The 17263-nt window shown below is 32.7% G+C and overlaps 4 protein-coding genes across 6 annotated transcripts; 1 reads left to right on the top strand and 3 right to left on the bottom strand.

Moving 5' to 3' along the window:
- Positions 1-1904: 1904 nt before the first annotated feature.
- On the bottom strand, positions 1905-5421 carry LOC130014481 (26S proteasome regulatory subunit S10B homolog B). 2 transcript variants are annotated; one of them, XM_050374823.2, is made up of 10 exons: positions 5206-5416; positions 4741-4860; positions 4344-4480; positions 4067-4228; positions 3825-3911; positions 3639-3725; positions 3413-3550; positions 2634-2825; positions 2457-2555; positions 1905-2204 (listed from the first exon to the last, which is right to left on the bottom strand). In XM_050374823.2, exons 1-10 carry the CDS (start codon positions 5303-5305, stop codon positions 2130-2132), a joined length of 1197 nt encoding a protein of 398 aa, XP_050230780.1. In that variant the 5' UTR covers positions 5306-5416; the 3' UTR covers positions 1905-2129. The 2 variants fall into 2 exon arrangements, with proteins under 2 accessions (XP_050230780.1, XP_050230776.1); XM_050374819.2 differs by having other exon boundaries at positions 3639-3911; positions 5206-5421.
- A 596-nt stretch (positions 5422-6017) lies between these two features.
- LOC130015489 (26S proteasome regulatory subunit 10B homolog A-like) lies at positions 6018-6630 on the bottom strand. The gene is made up of 3 exons (XM_056105743.1): positions 6443-6630; positions 6268-6366; positions 6018-6044 (listed from the first exon to the last, which is right to left on the bottom strand). Exons 1-3 carry the CDS (start codon positions 6626-6628, stop codon positions 6018-6020), a joined length of 312 nt encoding a protein of 103 aa, XP_055961718.1. The 5' UTR covers positions 6629-6630.
- A 2040-nt stretch (positions 6631-8670) lies between these two features.
- On the top strand, positions 8671-11023 carry LOC126682497 (FBD-associated F-box protein At3g52670-like). Of its 2 annotated transcripts, none has more exons than XM_050378211.2 (3): positions 8671-8762; positions 9244-10258; positions 10679-11023. In XM_050378211.2, exons 2-3 carry the CDS (start codon positions 9338-9340, stop codon positions 10850-10852), a joined length of 1095 nt encoding a protein of 364 aa, XP_050234168.1. In that variant the 5' UTR covers positions 8671-8762; positions 9244-9337; the 3' UTR covers positions 10853-11023. The 2 variants fall into 2 exon arrangements, with proteins under 2 accessions (XP_050234168.1, XP_050234167.1); XM_050378210.2 differs by having other exon boundaries at positions 9026-10258.
- Positions 11024-11085: 62 nt separating this feature from the next.
- On the bottom strand, positions 11086-16633 carry LOC126682496 (LRR receptor-like serine/threonine-protein kinase IOS1). Its single transcript, XM_050378209.2, has 12 exons — positions 16464-16633; positions 15835-16375; positions 14182-14660; positions 13877-14015; positions 13736-13807; positions 13585-13656; positions 13409-13489; positions 12938-13316; positions 12619-12745; positions 12460-12522; positions 11977-12163; positions 11086-11686 (listed from the first exon to the last, which is right to left on the bottom strand). The coding sequence occupies exons 1-12, from the start codon at positions 16534-16536 to the stop codon at positions 11269-11271; spliced, it is 2631 nt and encodes an 876-aa protein (XP_050234166.1). The 5' UTR covers positions 16537-16633; the 3' UTR covers positions 11086-11268.
- Positions 16634-17263: the final 630 nt, after the last annotated feature.

Genomic DNA, 17263 nt, shown 5'->3' with positions numbered 1-17263 from the left:
ATCAGAGTCTATCCACATACCTTGTAAATCTGTACTTTTTTTCCCCAGGATTTTATCATATTACTATTCTTGTATAAATTTTCTTATGCAGTCATGATCCATACTTCATTTTGAATCCATGTAATCAGAAGTTAGGAATCACAAATTAGAAAAAATGTCTAAGATTATTTAACATTGGATTGGTGTCTTAAATTGAAGTTCACGTTACTGAATTATGAAATATGGTGACATTTGATCGATGTCTTAAATTGAAGTTCAGGTTACTGAATTATGAAGTATATAAAACTCTACCGAAAATCTGAATCAAATAAATAATTTTTATTATATTTAAACTTTACCTATTTGGACAATTTTCATATAAAATTATAATTTTTTGCTTTTGTGGCGATTTAGCAAATTTTTTAAAAATTAGTAGGAAAAGACACATTTTTTTTGACGTTTTTTAGCGCTGGCTTTTTTTTTTTCCCAAAAGGATGTGGAATACACACTCTTGTTTTCGTGTTTTCTTTCTGAATGTTTATCTCATGCAACTGTTGCGCCACGTCATTTTTACATCAAGCCAATGAGCATTTGCGATAGGGAATCTTTTAATTATTACTTATTTTTTTAACATTTAATTTTCCACATGACGCACAATTGGTTTGTTGCACGAATGACATGGCGCAACGGTTGCGTGCAATAATTTTTCTTTCTTTAATGGAAATTTGGATGAACTTTTTATTTTTCTTTTTTAAATCAGACTAAATTATTGTCCCAAATAACAAGTTGCAGTATGATTGAATTATGTTCTGTGATGAAAACATAGAGAATGTCAAATATTTCAAACTCAAAGTTCTCTATCTATCAAAATAAAAGAATTTCACTTTTTTGGTAAGAACCACTAAAAGAAAAGAATTATTTCTTTTATGTAGTCAAATACAATTATATGGCCCTTTGAATCTTTAAAAAAAATTCAACATGTTCTTCTATTTGTATAATTTATGAATGGACATAAGCATTTGCTGGCGATAAATTTTAAAATTACATTCTAAAATTAAGAATTTGTATTTTAAATTGTCAAAATTAAAAAGTCATATTAAAATTTTAATGAATGCTAAAATTTATGATTTATTTTACAATTAGCTCTATGATGTATATTATAATTATAAAATTTATATCCTTTTTATTTTTAAACAAATGGTCATTGTTGTTTTCGAACTAGTGCATCAAGGTCAATTAACTCACATTTAGCCACTTTAATTATTTAAGGACAATACTCTTTATTTTTAGGTCAATTAGGGACACTAATCTCTAGTTTTATGTCAAGTAACTCCCAAAATTGGTTATAGTGGTTCTTAAACTCGTTCGCTTTGTACAATTTAATAGTTAATTAACCTAAAAATAGAGAGTACCATCTTTGATTGATTAAGATGGCTAAGCGTGAGTTAACAAACTCTGACGCACAAGTCAAGGGACTAGAATGACTCTTTTATATTGTATCATTGTTTACTAGAATAGCTTAAAAAGAACTAATGAAATAGATACATAGATAATGTTTGTGCGTGGTTACTAATGCGCCTAAATGACGCCTTTTACTAGGTAATGTCATTGATGGTGAGTGCTTTCTGGTTTTATTGTATAGATTTTACCATCTTTTCCCATTTCTTAGAGAGAAAATTAGGGTAAATTTTATAACGACTTTCATTTCTCTAATTATAAACTTATAATTTTTTAATTATCCCATTTAAAATGTCCCATTGTCATATTTATAATAGATGAGCATGACCATAATTTTCACGTTCTGCACATCATCATAACAGTGACTTTGAATTATAAAAGCAAGCACGGAGCTGACACCAATGACCCTGTAGTGGAAATTTCATATGCCATACTTCAAAATCACAATTAGAGGATAAGACTGGGGATTGATAAGCTTGCCAGGTAGATTAATATGGATAATTAGGCATATGCCATTTAGAAACAAATGGAACGCGGGGTACAATATTTTTAAAAATTTAAAGAGTTAAAATCCATGGCTTGTAAACTGTGATATATGTCCTACATGATTAAAATGAAAACAATGCATCATAAATATTTGAAAGAAATATAACGCACTGCCCCACATTCCATGGCAACAAAAGAAAGCGCTTCTACTCCTTCCCAAAATCTGCATTATAGTGCGCGCTAGATTCAAGTTTCTTTGCCTCGTTCAGCTTCCTCACAGCCTGCAAAATTTGAAAAAATGTGTATTTAAGCACATCCAGCAACTTTAATGCTAAATCATGTAATCTGAACTTAGTTCCTTGTTTGTATTGTACTAATCTCAATGTCACGCAATGCAATTATTGAACTTTAGAAAACTAAACTTAATCTCTTGTTCCTACTAATCTCAATGTGAGATTCCACATTTAAATATTAGCATATACAAAGATGAGATCCCATATGGTAATGCCAATCCATAGAAATCATAGAATTACCTTCATGAAGTCTTCATGAATGACATAATCACGTTCTGCACGAATTGCTGACATTCCAGCTTCCGTGCAAACATTGCGAAGATCGGCTCCATTAAAACCCTGTGATAGTTGTAAGAATATTATTAGTAATAAGGATTAGCAAATGTGTAAAACATTCAAAACAATTATTCGGCTTACCTCTGCAAGTTTCACAACAGCCTCATAGTCGATCTCTCCATGCTTTGCGATTCCAGCAGCATGAATCTTAAGAATTTCCATTCTCGACTGTTCATTTGGCAATGGAATCTCTATTTTTCTGTCTAATCTCCCGGGACGGAGAAGTGCAGGATCAAGAACATCAGGTCGGTTTGTTGCCATTATCATTTTAACCTATTATACAAAATCAAACATAAAATTTTATCATTAAATTTAGCATATGGAAGTTGCCAAAAGGAAAAGAAAAAAGAAGTTATATATGAAGAGTGGTCACTTGCCATACACAAAATAACACTTCAATATACTTAAATAGTCTACTTTATGAAGCTGCAAAGCTTAACCAGTAGTCATGAATAAACAATTTTTTTTGCAGGAAGAAATGCTTTTTCTGGAGGCCCAACAGCATGCAGTTTATTGAAGCTACAGAACTCCAAGTATCAGAAAATGAAAAGCATGCAAATTAAATCACATAAATAGCCGAATGTATTCCTCCATTCACAAACAGACCATTCTTAACTTGCCCATCAAAATACTGAACAATGAACATGTGTTGTGGAATATGAATTAGCCAATGAAGCAAATTCATTAAAGTTAGCTTTGGCATGATTTTTTTCCCTTTTGCTAAATAACTGGCCTTCAATTTAACAGAAAAAACAGACCATGTATATGCACCTACTTCAAAAGAGTAGACTACAAGAATGAAAATGTTCCAAGTGTAAATAACCAATGTTAGATAAGGTTAAATTTATAAACTAAAGTACCTTCCCAAGCTGATCAAACCCATCGAGCTGATTCAGTAACTCCATTAGTGTTCTCTGAATTTCACGATCGGCGCTTGTTCCTTCACTAAAACGGCGTCCGCCAATGGCATCAATTTCATCCATGAAAATGATGCAGGGCTGGGAAAACAGAAGCAATAAGTAGCTTTATTGGTGGAATCAGGTATGAATGCCACAGAAAATCAAATCCAAATTCCATTACTCGTACCTGATGATCACGTGCATATCCAAACATTTCCCTTATCAACCTAGCACTTTCTCCAATATACTTATCAATAATGGCACTTGAAACAACCTTCACAAAAATAAAAGGATGTATTGAACTAGGGAACCACTCGCAATCAACAAAATTCAGAAGACAAAAAGGATGAGTCGTAAAGATAATAATATTTACCTTCAAAAAGTTAGCGTCTATATTACTCGCAATAGCCCTAGCCAATAATGTCTTTCCAGTACCAGGAGGTCCATATAAAAGGACACCCTGAAACAAAGAGCATATGCATTTGTGAGAAGCACATTAACTAACATCATTGACTCTGGACAAGTTAATGCTGATAAATTTATACGATTAGACAAATGACAAAAAGGTAGAAGAAAGCAAGAAATACAAAGTAAATGAAATGACCAAATAATCACCTTGGGAGGTTTAATCCCCACTCTTATGAAAAGCTCAGGGTTCATAAGTGGTAGCTCAATAGATTCCCTCAATTCTCTAATTTGATCAGATAGACCACCCACAGCTGAATAGCTGACATTACCAGGATCTTCATGCAGCATATTATAAACAACTGGATCTACCTGTAAGCTCATGGCACAAAAAGATAAGACGTCATGAGCTATATAACCAGCATGAAGTTCAAATTGAAAAAGAAAATAGTAATAAGTGTGAGCAGTCTGAAAGCAAATAACTCACCTCGCGTGGAAGAGCACGCATAATTGTGAGTGTTGTCATATCAAGAACAACTCTAGTTCCTTGAACTAGTTTTTCCTTATCCACCTTGCTGCGGCAACCAACCACATACCGAGGTCCACTGCTTGCTTTAACAATCACTGAAACACAATGGATATAACAATAACCCCTATATTATTCTTTGCTCATCCATTATGCCTTAAAAACACAAGTTCCAGAGCAAGATATTGGGAATCGAGAGAAGAATTTGAAATCAAAAGAAGTGCAGGTGCCACATTTACAATGTAATTGCTAAGAGAAGAGATAAAAGTCATATATAGTAGACGCACCACACATGCAACTCAAACATACATGTAAAAATTCATAAGAAATAATAAAAGAAGAATTCTGATAAACTTACAGCGTTCATTGTCAAGAGAGCGGAGAACTTCTCCAATGATCTGACCAACACTTTGAAGAGATTTTAAATCATCCTCAGTCTTGTTAAACTCTTTCTTTGCAGATCTCAAGTTTTCCCTTACTGCAACAACATAACCTCAAAATTAATGCTCCACTTTCTACAAAAATATCCAGATTTTCAAAGCAACAGATAAGCAAAACAAGTTACAAAAACCAGCCTATTGATTATAAACATTCAAAAGTGCGGTATTGTGATTATCGATCACAATCATAATTAAGTACATAAAACCCAATCTAACAAGCATACAGAACGACTGCTGATTCAATTTTAATTCAAAATTGAGAACCCTAATTTTCAATCTCGAAATACGTGTCAGCTTACTTATTAAACCTAAAATCTATTGAAGCTATGAGGAAAGATCGATTAAACAAGAAAAGAGCAGAACCGGAGCTGGATTTGACTAACCAGTGCGTACTCTAGACTCAAATTCTTTGTGCTGGAGTAGCTTTTTCCGGTAATCGGCAATCGCAGTTCTACGCCGTGCGACATCTTCTTCAGTGCTCATTGTTCAACTTTTCCCCCTGTTTTCCCTTTTCTTATTACCAAATCAAAGTTTTATGAACCTGACTTGCAAGTTGGGTCACCTAGAGATTAGGATTACAAAAATCGAATCGAACCGATAAATTCAATTTAATTTAATTTGATTACTAAATTTTTTAATTCACCTTGGTTTTGACATAAAAAAAGGTTTCAGCTCAGTTTTAACACAAAATTAACTAAAAAGTCAATTAAACGATTTAATTCTATTTGAAATATTTTATTTCCTCTTGAATTTAGTTAAATTAAATAAAAAAAATCAATTCAATTCGCTTCGAGTAGAACACACACCCTAGTTATAACTAATACACTTGGTAAATAATGATAAGACTATGGGACAAATATATTCAATTTAGATTTGGTTCATGAAATAGATCCGAAATAAAATAGCTATTTCATATAGAATAAGTGAATAACTATTTTTTACTTTGATTCATGGAATAATAACTCGCTGAAATTGCTATTTCATAATTTTATATAATAAGCATTCTTCTTAAAAAGTAAGAACAACTATTTCATTCATTAGAAATAGCTATTTTATTACATGTCTATTTCATCCAAACATAGCTTATTTCTTACATATTTTTTATAACTAACTTGTTATAGCTCACATGTTTAAGAAAGAATTTCCAATGGCTATCTTCTTATAAGGTGTGCAACACGCATTTTAAAAGTGGAATTCATGTTTCTGAAATATTCATACATGGCTAAAATGAAAAAATACAAAGAAATGATACAATTCTATTAAAACAAATGCACCACCCTACGTTTTGGCAATTTGTTTCCATTTCCAAAAACGCCAAACTTGTTTACAAGCTATTCTTATAAAAAATAATCAGTTTTCCAGTTTTTTGTTTCAGCGTTTCCATTTCCATGTAATATAGGCACCAAATAGAGGTAAATTCCTTGCGTCGTAAAATAGTTTATTACCTTCATAAAATCTTCATGGATAACATAATCACGTTCTGCACGAATTGCTGACATTCCAGCTTCTGTGCAAACATTGCGGAGATCAGCTCCATTAAAGCCCTGTTATAGTTATTAGAAAATCATTAATAATAAGGCCTCAGTAAATGTATCCAACATGCAAAGTCATTTTACTTACCTCTGCAAGTTTCACAACAGCCTCATAGTCAATCTCCCCATGCTTGGCAATGCTAGCAGCATGAATTTTAAGGATTTCCATTCTCGATTGTTCATTTGGCAACGGAATCTCTATTTTTTTGTCTAATCTTCCCGGACGAAGAAGTGCAGGATCGAGCACATCAGGTCGGTTTGTTGCCATTATCATTTTAACCTATTATAGACAGACAAGCATAAATTTATTTTATCTTAAAAAATTACTATATAGAAGTTGCTTAAGGTAGTACATGCCGACCGGAACATGACAGACATAAGATTACACTTAAACAATCAAACGCTATATTTTTTAAAAGCTACAAAGCTTAAAAACCAGCTACGGATACACACATTTTATAAGAAGAGACCCCATTTTTTAAAGCCCAACAGAACACATTTCAGTGACGCTGAAGAACTCAAATGATCTGGGATTGTCCAGAAGCATGCTCGCTATAATGACATAAATGTCCAGATGTACTCACATTCACAGGTGGACCATTCTTAATACCCCTATCAAACTGTTGCAGCAATAAAATTTTCATTTACGAATACATATAAATTAGCCATATAAGCGAATTCATGAAGGTATTATTTGGCTCAACTTTTCTGCTTTTGCTAAACATATGGATTTCGCTTCAACAGGGAGAACAGATCCCTATAATGTATATGCAAAATGATGACAACTAGACAAACAAGGGTACACTTCCGAAAGAACAGCCAACCAAAATGAAAAATCTCCATTGCATATGTGTAAAACTATGAATGAAATAAAAATGTCAGGCTGGGTTATAATTTGTAAACTAAAAATACCTTCCCAAGTGACATTGTTTCAATATTATCTTCTAAAAATCGGTTAACTCTGTCAAATGTTTCGTTCAATATTAAATCGGATAATTTGGACATTACTTAGTAATAGTAGATCAGACTGATTGAATTATTGGCCAATTTTAATACTTCTTTTATTGTATTGAAATATGCGCTAAAAAGCCATATAGGAAAGGTATGTATCACAAATATTACATATATACGTTGTTGTTGTAGTTTCATGTTGAAATAAGAATATCATGGCAAAATATTATTAAAGTGTCATAACTATTAGTAACAGCAATGAAATCTTAATATGTAAAATTCGATAAATTTTTGTGCAACAAAGTTCTTTAACTATAAACTTATTAGTTTGATTTATACTTGCAGTGGGTTGTTATTCCGAAAGAAATGAGACAAAAGGTGGCTCTTCTATAAAGTAATGTTAAAGAATTGAACCTTAAAATTCTGTCTGGAAAAAAGCAGCTCTTCCAAGATCTCAACTTGAGGATGCCATGTCACAGATTGCTCCTCATCATCAGAGTCTATCCATATCTATCTGCACCTTGTAAACCTGTAATTTTTTTTCCAGGATTTTATCATATTACCATTCTCGTATAAATTTTCTTATGCAGTCATGATCCATACTTCATTTTTGAATCCAAGTAATCAGAAGTTAGGAATCACAAATTAGAAAAAATGTCTAAGATTATTTAACATTGGATTGGTGTCTTAAATTGAAGTTCAGGTTACTGAATTATGAAATATGGTGATATTTGATCGATGTCTTAAATTGAAGTTCAGGTCACTGATTTATGAAGTATATAAAACTCTACTGAAAATCTCAATCAAACAAATAATTTTTATTATATTTAAACTTTACCTATTTGGACTATTTTCATATAAAATTAAAACTTTTTGCTTTTGTGGCGATTTAGCAAAAATTTTAAAAATTAGTAGAAAAAGACACAATTTTTTTTATTTTTTGACGTTTTTTAGCGCTGACTTTTTTTTTGTTTTCCAAAAAGGGTGTTATATCAAATAGTAATAATTTTAACCAACGAGGGTGGTCAGAGTGGTAAGCGGCTTGGTATCGCTTAAACAAAGTCTCGGGTTCGAGTCTTGTGAATGCAAAAAATCCCACTGGAAGACTCACCCACCATGCCAGGTGCACGACGCGGGTTAGATCCGGATTAGTCAAGGCGAGACCCTGCAAACCGGATGGGCAACCAAACAAAATAGTAATAATTTTAACCCGTGAAATGCCAAAAACAAAAAAATGTAGAAATTAATTATTTTATTGATCCAATTCTAAAAGTTTTGGGGCTGAGTTACACTGAATCAAAATTTAGGTATATATTAATTCCTAAGGTGAAAGTTTAAAAGTATTTTAGACCTTTTGCCTACTAATTAGTATCCAGTTAAATTTACATTAACAAACAGAGAATAGCTAAAAACAGCACTAGGAGAATCCCAATCATCCTCCCCAACCCTAACACCAGGTTTGTTTCTTCGCTTACTTCTTTGAATTGTAAAGTTAATTTCTTTGAGCATCCACATGCACAATTATAGATTTATATTTCAAATTCAAGAATTAGAACGGTTCAATTTGTGAAATTAAGATCTGTTATTAACCCGTGGATTTACCTTTAGTATTTGATAATCAAAATAGAATTAGAAAAAGTTCAAATCTAATTTCAAGTTAGCTTGGATTTGGCATATTTTGTACTATGTATTATATAATTTAGTTAAAATTTATTTACAGGTTTAAGAAAAGTTTGATAGTGTAATAAGAATGGAGAAGAGAGTTAAAACAGAAGATTATGCATCTCAACTGCCGCAACACTTGTTGCATCACATCTTGTCTTTCCTTAAAATAAAACAAATTATTCAGACTAGTGTTTTGTCAAAAACTTGGTATCAAGCGTGGAACACTTTCCAGATTTTGGAATTCGATTTCTCTGACATCTTTTCCCAAAACAGAGCTAAATACGAGGTAATTGAATCAACTTCCGACGTAAACAGACAACAACTGTATAGTTTTGTTGATCAAATTTTGCTGACCCGGCGTCGGCAAATGATTAGTTTAAAGAAATTTACAGTCATTATGCCTTGGTTATACCTAGCACCACATACCATGTCTGCAATCGATCGATGGATTGGCTATGCTCTTGAGAGTCATGTCAAAGAACTGAAAGTTAAAGCTGGTAATTACAATGTAAAATTGAAGTATATCGTGCCACTATCAGTCTTTGATTCGAAATGGATGCAGGTTCTGTATCTACTTGGCTGCAAGCTGAAGCTGCCGTTTTCTGGTAACGTAAAGCTACCTTGCTTGAAGAAAATCACTATTGGAACTGTCCATGTGGATGATAACTTTATCAGAGAATTCCTTGCTGGTAGTCCAATGCTTGAAGATATATTTTTCTGTGATATTTCCGGCATCAAGGGATTAAATGTATCTAATCTTGTGAAACTTGGAAAAATTTTCCTAAGACTTCCTGATCTTGAAAAACTGACGATCGATGGACCAAATGTCGAGTCAATTACATTAGATATAGGACAATATAAGTGGTGTAATAGCGTAAATCTTGGTGTTTCCTGCAAATATTTATCAATCTCGTCTCCAATTTCGGACAAATGGTTGAATGAGCAGCTGAAGAGGTTACCTCATCTTGAGAACTTGAAATTATATTTCTGCCCTAAACTGGAGAGGATTGAGATCTCGAATCCTCTTGTTAGCAAGTTGTTGATAAATCGTTGTGACAAGCTGAGTATTGTTCAGATTGATGCACCTTGTTTACACCACTTTACATACCGTGGCAACGTTGTTTCAGTATTGTCTTCTACAAATCACGTAACTCTATCAGAGGTTTCATTGGATATTAGTTCGGAAAAGATGGATATCACTTGGTATGTCAGATTGATTGAACTATTGGCCAATTTCAATACTTCTTTCAATGTATTGAAATATGTGTTCACAAGCTGGACAGGAAAGGTATGCTTGTCAAATGTTACATTATATTTATATATTGTTGTTTGGTGTTGGTATTTAATCGGTATATCTACATGTATGTTGCACAGAAAGGAATATATTTAAAATGTTGACTGTCTTTTTTGACTGACTTTTGAGAGGTTCTTTATCTTTAAAGGGTATTCCTAATAGGATATCCGTTGGTAAAGTAGATTAATTTTTTCAACGGCTTCTTTTGCCAAACTTGTCGAAACTACTAACTGATGCTTGTCCGTCGATTACATGGGCAAATAGTTTCCTTTTTACTAGTAGTGAACTGGAAACTGCAAAACATCACTTTTTACAAATATAAAATGCAGTCTTAAAACGGTTATTAAAATTCGATAAATTTCCGTGTAACAAAGCTCTTAACTTTAAACTTACCGGTTTGATTTGTACTTGCAGTGGGTTGTTATTCCAGAAGAAGTGAGAAAAATGGCAGCTCCTCCTTTAAGTAATGTTAAAGAATTGAATCTTCAAATTCAGTCTCAAACAGAAGCTCTTCCAATGGCTCAACTTGAGGATGCTATGTCATGGATTGCTCCTCATCCCCAGAGTCTATCCATATCTATGAATTAGTACTATTAAAGTTAAGTGGAAGCTCGGGCTCGGTCCTATACGGTATATGACAATAACTTAATTAATCTTTGCTCTAATTTTTAATTTTTCAAGATATTATTATACTATTCTCATAGAAAATTCTTATGTAGTCATGATCATGATTTTATATGCATTTAAGTTTAATCCAAATGAAAATGATTTATTCTCTAACAACAATATGATAAGCATACTTGATTGATGTGTAGAAAGAATAATATGAAACCAGTAGCTAGGTGCTAGTTCATAATCAATTCATTGATACGTGTGTTCAAATGGACAAAAAATATAAGTGGAGGTGTGAAATTGTTTCAAACAAATAGTTCAGTATTTCTGCTGAACTTTTTATTACAAGTACTGTGGCAAATTTTTGTAATAAGCCAAGAAAGTAACTAAAATTATCTTGCAAGAGGAGACAATTCAGTGTCCAAATTCACAGTCATAAACTCCGTTGAGTTGTGTGATTGAGTACTCTGTCCTTGTCTGTTTCGAGCCATCTCGGTCTTTAAACAGTATTGATTTAATTCTATTACCACTTGATTCATCGTTGGTCTTTTAGCGGAAGTTGTTGATACACAAGCCATCGCTAATTCCACAGCTTTCCATGTCGAATTAACCTCAAAATCTCCGTTGAGCCTTGGATCAACGATTCTGTGAATATCTCCGGTTTCAAGCATCGAGCTAACCCATTGGCTAATGTGAGTCATTTCATCACGAGTTTTAGCTATCACTGGTCTTCCTGTAATGATTTCTAGAAGAACAACTCCAAAGCTGAACACATCACTTTTTTCTGTTAACCAGTTGGTTACGTAATACCTGCAACAGAAACAAATCAAATCATGCAACTTTCACTAGTTAATCATTTTCTCTTTATTGGAAATTTAAAGGTTAATTTTCTATATAGTTTTGTATTAGATTTTTTTATGTGCGGATTTGAACTTTTATAATTGGTTAAATTTCTATATATTTTTGAAAATAATCCACCCAGAACCCACATAAATCTTACATATAGGCCAGGTTTGATAATAAAGATTAGACCCGAATTGGATTGAGCTTGCGTTTAAAATAATCAAGCCTGGCCATGAACAAATATACGTGCAACATACTCAGGATCGAGGTAACCGGGAGTGCCAGCAACAACGGTAGAGATATGTGTGCCACCATCAAGAAAAACTCTTGACAGACCAAAATCAGCTAATTTGGCTTGGAATGTATCATTTAGTAAAATATTTGTTGTCTTCACGTCTCTGTGCACAATCTGTGGCTTGCAACCGTTGTGCAGATACTCCAATCCTACATTGCAGATTCATTTGAAACATAACGATTAAATCAGCACTATTGACTGATGTTAGATCATTAAATATTTTTATGGTTATCCAATTATACTATCAGGCGGTTCGTAATCCAAGTGACACACTAGCAATCCTCAGTCACATAAGCAAATTTTGGTTCCGGTTGTTTGAAAAATGAATGTTGAATCATAAAAATAATAAATTGAACATCGGTAATTGTTTTATAAAAGTAGTATAGTTAGTTAACCACAAAACTATTTAACTCCTGATAAATAAATAATGCAGCTTGCTGCTAACCTTGTGCCGCTTCAACTGCTATTCGAAGTCTTGTCTCCCAACTTAAGCTATTCCGGTTACTATCTGCGAAAAAACAGAGAAGAAGTTGTTCCCATTTCTTAATTGAATTTTCTTTCTGAAATAAAAAGTAAATGAAATTGTAATGAAAAATGATCAAACCTATGAGATAGTCTTCTAAGTTTCCATTAGCCATGTACTCATAGATAAGCCCCATGTTGGTGCCTTCATTGCAGTACCCAACTAGTGCAGTCAAGTTCCTATGATGAACTCTCAAAAGAAGCTTAACCTGCAATTCAAATATATGCACGGAAACAGAAATGCTCAAACGAGAAACTCCCAAAACGGAAAACTTCAAAACTATATTTTTATAAGATTTGGTTATAAATATAAAGTTTCGGAATTTCAAAAGTATTTTTGGAGAAGTACACGGAACACCAATATCGTAAGACTCGACATGTTTTCGTGCAGTATATATTACCTCTGCCTGGAATTCCTTTTGTCCTTGAACTGAGGAAGGAGAGAGTATCTTTACAGCAACTTGAGTTTGATCATCCAAGATCCCATAATAGACTGTTCCAAATCCTCCCTTACCAAGAATTTTCGCAAAATTATTCGTAATCCTGAGAATTTCAGAGTATGCAAATTGTCTTTTCTTTAACTCCATTGGGTCACCATTTGCTTCATGGCTCGTCTTAATCTTTGTTTTCGAACGTACAAAGAAGCAACGTAGAATGATTACTGACGTAGCTGCTAAGATCAGAAATGCAGCCACCGATGCCACCACAGGGACAACAATGCTATTCTTCTTCTTTTTCTCGCAGGAAAGTGACGGACAGAGTTCTGGATTCCCTCCCACACTTTAATTGATAAAGAAAAAAATAAAGGGACGATATTTATTTACCGGATCAATGAAAATATACTGTCAGGATTTCTTTATCAATAAGCATACCTTAGCAATAGCGAACCCTTTTGTGATCTCTCGAAGAGGGCAACTGGAATTGTACCTGTGAGATTGTTTCCTGTCAAGTTTCTGCTCAGAAATAGCAAAGTAATCGTTTTCATTAGTCGTTAAATATATCACGAAAATTCTTCATATTCAGTCTTAATGATTCAACAGAAACTTACAGGACTTTCAAGGATGTCATTTCAGATAGAAAATCTGGAACGGATCCTGACAAGCTATTATTTGATAAGTCCCTGAAATTTTAACCAAAAAGTGTAAGCATTTCATATGAATAATTTATAATTTGTGCAAGAACCAAATTCAGATGCTTACAGAGATGTCAATGACTTGAGATTGGCTATATCAGAATTTATCTCTCCATTCAATCCGCTTGAAGATAAATTCCTGAACGATTTTATTCATTAGTGATTATAACATAAAAATGAATTAAAGGTAGTGATTTTCCATGCTTACAAGGATGTGATTGCCGGTGGATCGATATCGTTGTAGCTGCAATTCAGACCCTGCCACACATAATCTTGAGGAGCACATGGATCTCCTTGCCAGTTTTTTTTAATTCCATAAGTTGACTTGATTTCCATTATAGCATCAACTATGATATCGAAAAACGCAGGCCTATTAGTTCAAAGTTCAAACTATGCATATGCTACTCCCTTCGTACCAAATTGATAGGCGACAATTATGTATATTAAAAATAAGCAACAAAAAGATGTCTCATATGTATTTTTAGCGGAAAAACCTACGAAAAAATAACATACCATCGTCTTGGTTAGTCGGTAATTGTGAGAGGTCAACAACGAAATATACTTCGATAGCATTGAGTAGTGGTGGCAGGGTCGAACCTCCGACTTTAAAGAGCGAAAAGATATTATCTTTAGCTCCTTTGATCGGAAATTGACTATACACTGTGTTGGAGATCAAGTAACCAGGAACAACAGGTCCGAACCATACCGTTCCGTTGAAAGAAATGTTGAATAAACGAGACTGATTAGCTTGAAGCTTCACAATTTCAGCAAAGTGCATGTAGGCATAAAATAGTAAATTCCCATCCTCAGTATTTATAAATAAATCCAGGCTTTCGCTAGCATTGGTCGGAACGCTGGCCGTCCTCATTACGGATGATGGTGGTTGAAAATCGATGTGATTTATAGCATCAACGGTCTCTGATGTACCGGTATCCGTCCATTTCTGGAAATGGTCAGGAGTCCAGATACGGTCAAAGACATCATCAGGATACCTGTTATATATCCACAGTTTCTTGGTTTAAGCTACAAGCAGCATATAAATACTAGGAATAATTAATTATTTTTTTTGATAAATGGTGATTATATTAGCACTACCACAAGGTGTGATAGGCAAAAAAGATAGCGATTTATAGAAGGAATAATTAATATTAACCTCTTCGGTTTAGATCCAAAATATTACTCTCGTAACTTTTAACTGTTTTATCATGACATTTGATTTAATTTATTAAATTCCTCTTTTGTCAGTTAATTCTGAAAATTGACTTAATTAAATGGTCGGATTATAAAAATTAAGTTCAATTTAATCTCTAAACTTCTTTTTCTTTCAAAAAAAATCCGTGTAATTTTCAAAAATCCAAGTAAATATTAAATAATTTTGAATTATTTATTAAGCAATAATTAGTTTATAACTATATATATATATATTTTAATTTTAAATTAGATTAAAAGAATTGACTTTAATATATTTTGGTTCAGACCAATTAAAATTAAAAAATTCAATATGCTTGTGGTCTGATTCATTTTGAATCAAAAAAATCTGAAACTTTAAACTAAAAGAAACATATTATATTTTATATTTTTATAGTCAGTTGAAAAATATTAAATTTATTACATATATTTAATATTATTTTGAAAAAAAGTTAGTTTTAAACTTATTTTAAAGGAAATAAAAATAAAAATAAATATATTGTAATTTAACTAATAGTTATAAGCTATTTTTATAAACTATTTGGATTTTTCATGTTTACATAGACTTTTTAAAAAAAAGTTTATTATTTTTTATAATAATTTGTCAAAGCCAACTAATATATTTAACTGATAGAAGAGAGAAATGATGAATTTGATTAAGCTTCAAAATCAGGAGTAATAGTATTTTAGATCTAAATTGAGGGGACAACTAGTAATTATGGCTAAAAATTAATGAAAGAAGAGTCATTACAGTCCATAAACCTTTTAAATTATATCAAATAGATCCAAATTGAAGAAAATTTAGATCTATTTGATCTGAAATTAAATTACGGGATATATTTGATCTTAATGAACGAGATTGAACCTAATCAATTAAGACATATAAGTTTATGGATCAAAATAACTCTTATCTCAAATTCTAATACTTAAAGATAGCAAAACACTTAAAAGAGTACAGCATGCCAATGGCTTACTAACCTGACAGTTTGATTTGTCAGAGAACCGAAATCCAATCTGACGAATTTCGCCAGCGCTCCCGATTGAGCTATATACGTAGTATTTTTCAGTGGCCGCAACTCTAACGCGGATATGAAAGGCGATCCAAATCCAGTATTGATAAGACAGACATGAACATAGTTCAATTCAGGCGTATAAATAATTTCCTTCATTACAGGAGCAGTTGAGTTCAGGATCTTCACTTTATCCCATCTGTTGGGTCCTAAATGCAGATCAAACTCCGGCAGCTTATTGAATCCATCGTAGTTTCCGTACAAGAAAATAGCTCTGATCAAATATTTAGTTCCTCTGAAAAGTTTAATGTTGTAACAGTTTCTGTCACCTTCAGGAAAGTTTCTGAGGGATAATTGTTGTCGGCTGGTGGTATTTGTAGTGGATCCCGGGGATAGATTGGTAATTACGCCAGTGTCGATGAACGCTTCATCAGAGACGTAGTTTAGAGTTGTCGTTTCATCGGTGTAGCTAGAATTTGCTGGTAATCCACAATCTATGCTGATGAATCCTGCGAGAGAAAACCGAATAATTAACAGTTAGAATATTGTTAGAGAAATAATGAACTAAAATAAATCTGAATTATTTAGAAATTTAACTTGTTTGATCTTGGGCATGAAGAAGAAGTGCAAGAGTTAAAATTGGCAGAAATCTGACAAGGAAATTCTCCATTACTAGTTCCTCTTTATCAGAACTACTATTAATGAAGTTATATAATGGTTGATTTAGATTGCAAAATTACTATGATTTTCTTGTGCAATATAATTGTTGACATGGTCATCGGCCAATTATTCATAGTACAGCTTGAACCATGCAATTCGTTAAGTGTCAACTTGCATATGGGTAATTTGCACTGAAAGTACCTCAACTTTCTTCTCTCGCCTGGTATAGTAGTTTTTCTTTGATTTATTAATATAAAACTTTGATTTTACTAGTTTGACTCTGTTTCCGTTTATTTTAGATGATGTACAGATGAGCTGGATGCCTACATGGATAATATAACTCCTTTTTAATTCGTATACAATTATTGTCAAATATTAAAATCACGTGACATCATATTATCCGACATTGATGTCAATTTCAATATGGCGTCACATATTCTTAAACAGTTTCATTTTTTATGTAAATGCTCAGTTCATCACCATACGTCATCTTAAATTGGCGATAATACAGCTAGACAAACGACAATTTTTTGGTGTAATAAAATTAAAATTGAGAGATTTTATTGTTGTAAATTAAAGAAAAAGGACTACATTAGGAGAAAAATAAAGTATAGTGCCTATTAATGAAAATGATCCCAACTTGCAGCTAGTTCATTGAATTTTTAACTTGAAAGATCAATCATATATTCATATTCGTACCCAAATGTCAACTTCTTTTGTCTGTAATTGCATGCCAA

This window comes from Mercurialis annua, linkage group LG5, assembly GCF_937616625.2.
Source record: "Mercurialis annua linkage group LG5, ddMerAnnu1.2, whole genome shotgun sequence".
In the NCBI taxonomy this organism is placed as follows: Eukaryota; Viridiplantae; Streptophyta; class Magnoliopsida; order Malpighiales; family Euphorbiaceae; genus Mercurialis; species Mercurialis annua.
Note: the sequence above shows the minus strand (reverse complement) of the source record. Positions and strands in the feature narration are given on the sequence as shown.

Coding starts and splice junctions, on each gene's coding strand:
- LOC130014481 (XM_050374819.2), bottom strand. CDS start 5,305: ATGAGCACTGAAGAAGATGTCGCACGGCGTAGAACTGCGATTGCCGAT. Junction 4,481..4,740: donor CTCTCTTGACAATGAACGCT/GTAAGTTTATCA, acceptor ATTGTGTTTCAG/TGATTGTTAAAGCAAGCAGT. Junction 3,912..4,066: donor TGGGGATTAAACCTCCCAAG/GTGATTATTTGG, acceptor TCTTTGTTTCAG/GGTGTCCTTTTATATGGACC.
- LOC130015489 (XM_056105743.1), bottom strand. CDS start 6,628: ATGATAATGGCAACAAACCGACCTGATGTGCTCGATCCTGCACTTCTT. Junction 6,367..6,442: donor CTGTTGTGAAACTTGCAGAG/GTAAGTAAAATG, acceptor TAACTATAACAG/GGCTTTAATGGAGCTGATCT. Junction 6,045..6,267: donor TCCATGAAGATTTTATGAAG/GTAATAAACTAT, acceptor TTTTCATTTTAG/CCATGTATGAATATTTCAGA.
- LOC126682497 (XM_050378210.2), top strand. CDS start 9,056: ATGGAGAAGAGAGTTAAAACAGAAGATTATGCATCTCAACTGCCGCAA. Junction 10,259..10,678: donor TCACAAGCTGGACAGGAAAG/GTATGCTTGTCA, acceptor TTGTACTTGCAG/TGGGTTGTTATTCCAGAAGA.
- LOC126682496 (XM_050378209.2), bottom strand. CDS start 16,536: ATGGAGAATTTCCTTGTCAGATTTCTGCCAATTTTAACTCTTGCACTT. Junction 13,490..13,584: donor ATGACATCCTTGAAAGTCCT/GTAAGTTTCTGT, acceptor ATTTCTGAGCAG/AAACTTGACAGGAAACAATC. Junction 12,746..12,937: donor AAAAGGAATTCCAGGCAGAG/GTAATATATACT, acceptor TTTGAATTGCAG/GTTAAGCTTCTTTTGAGAGT.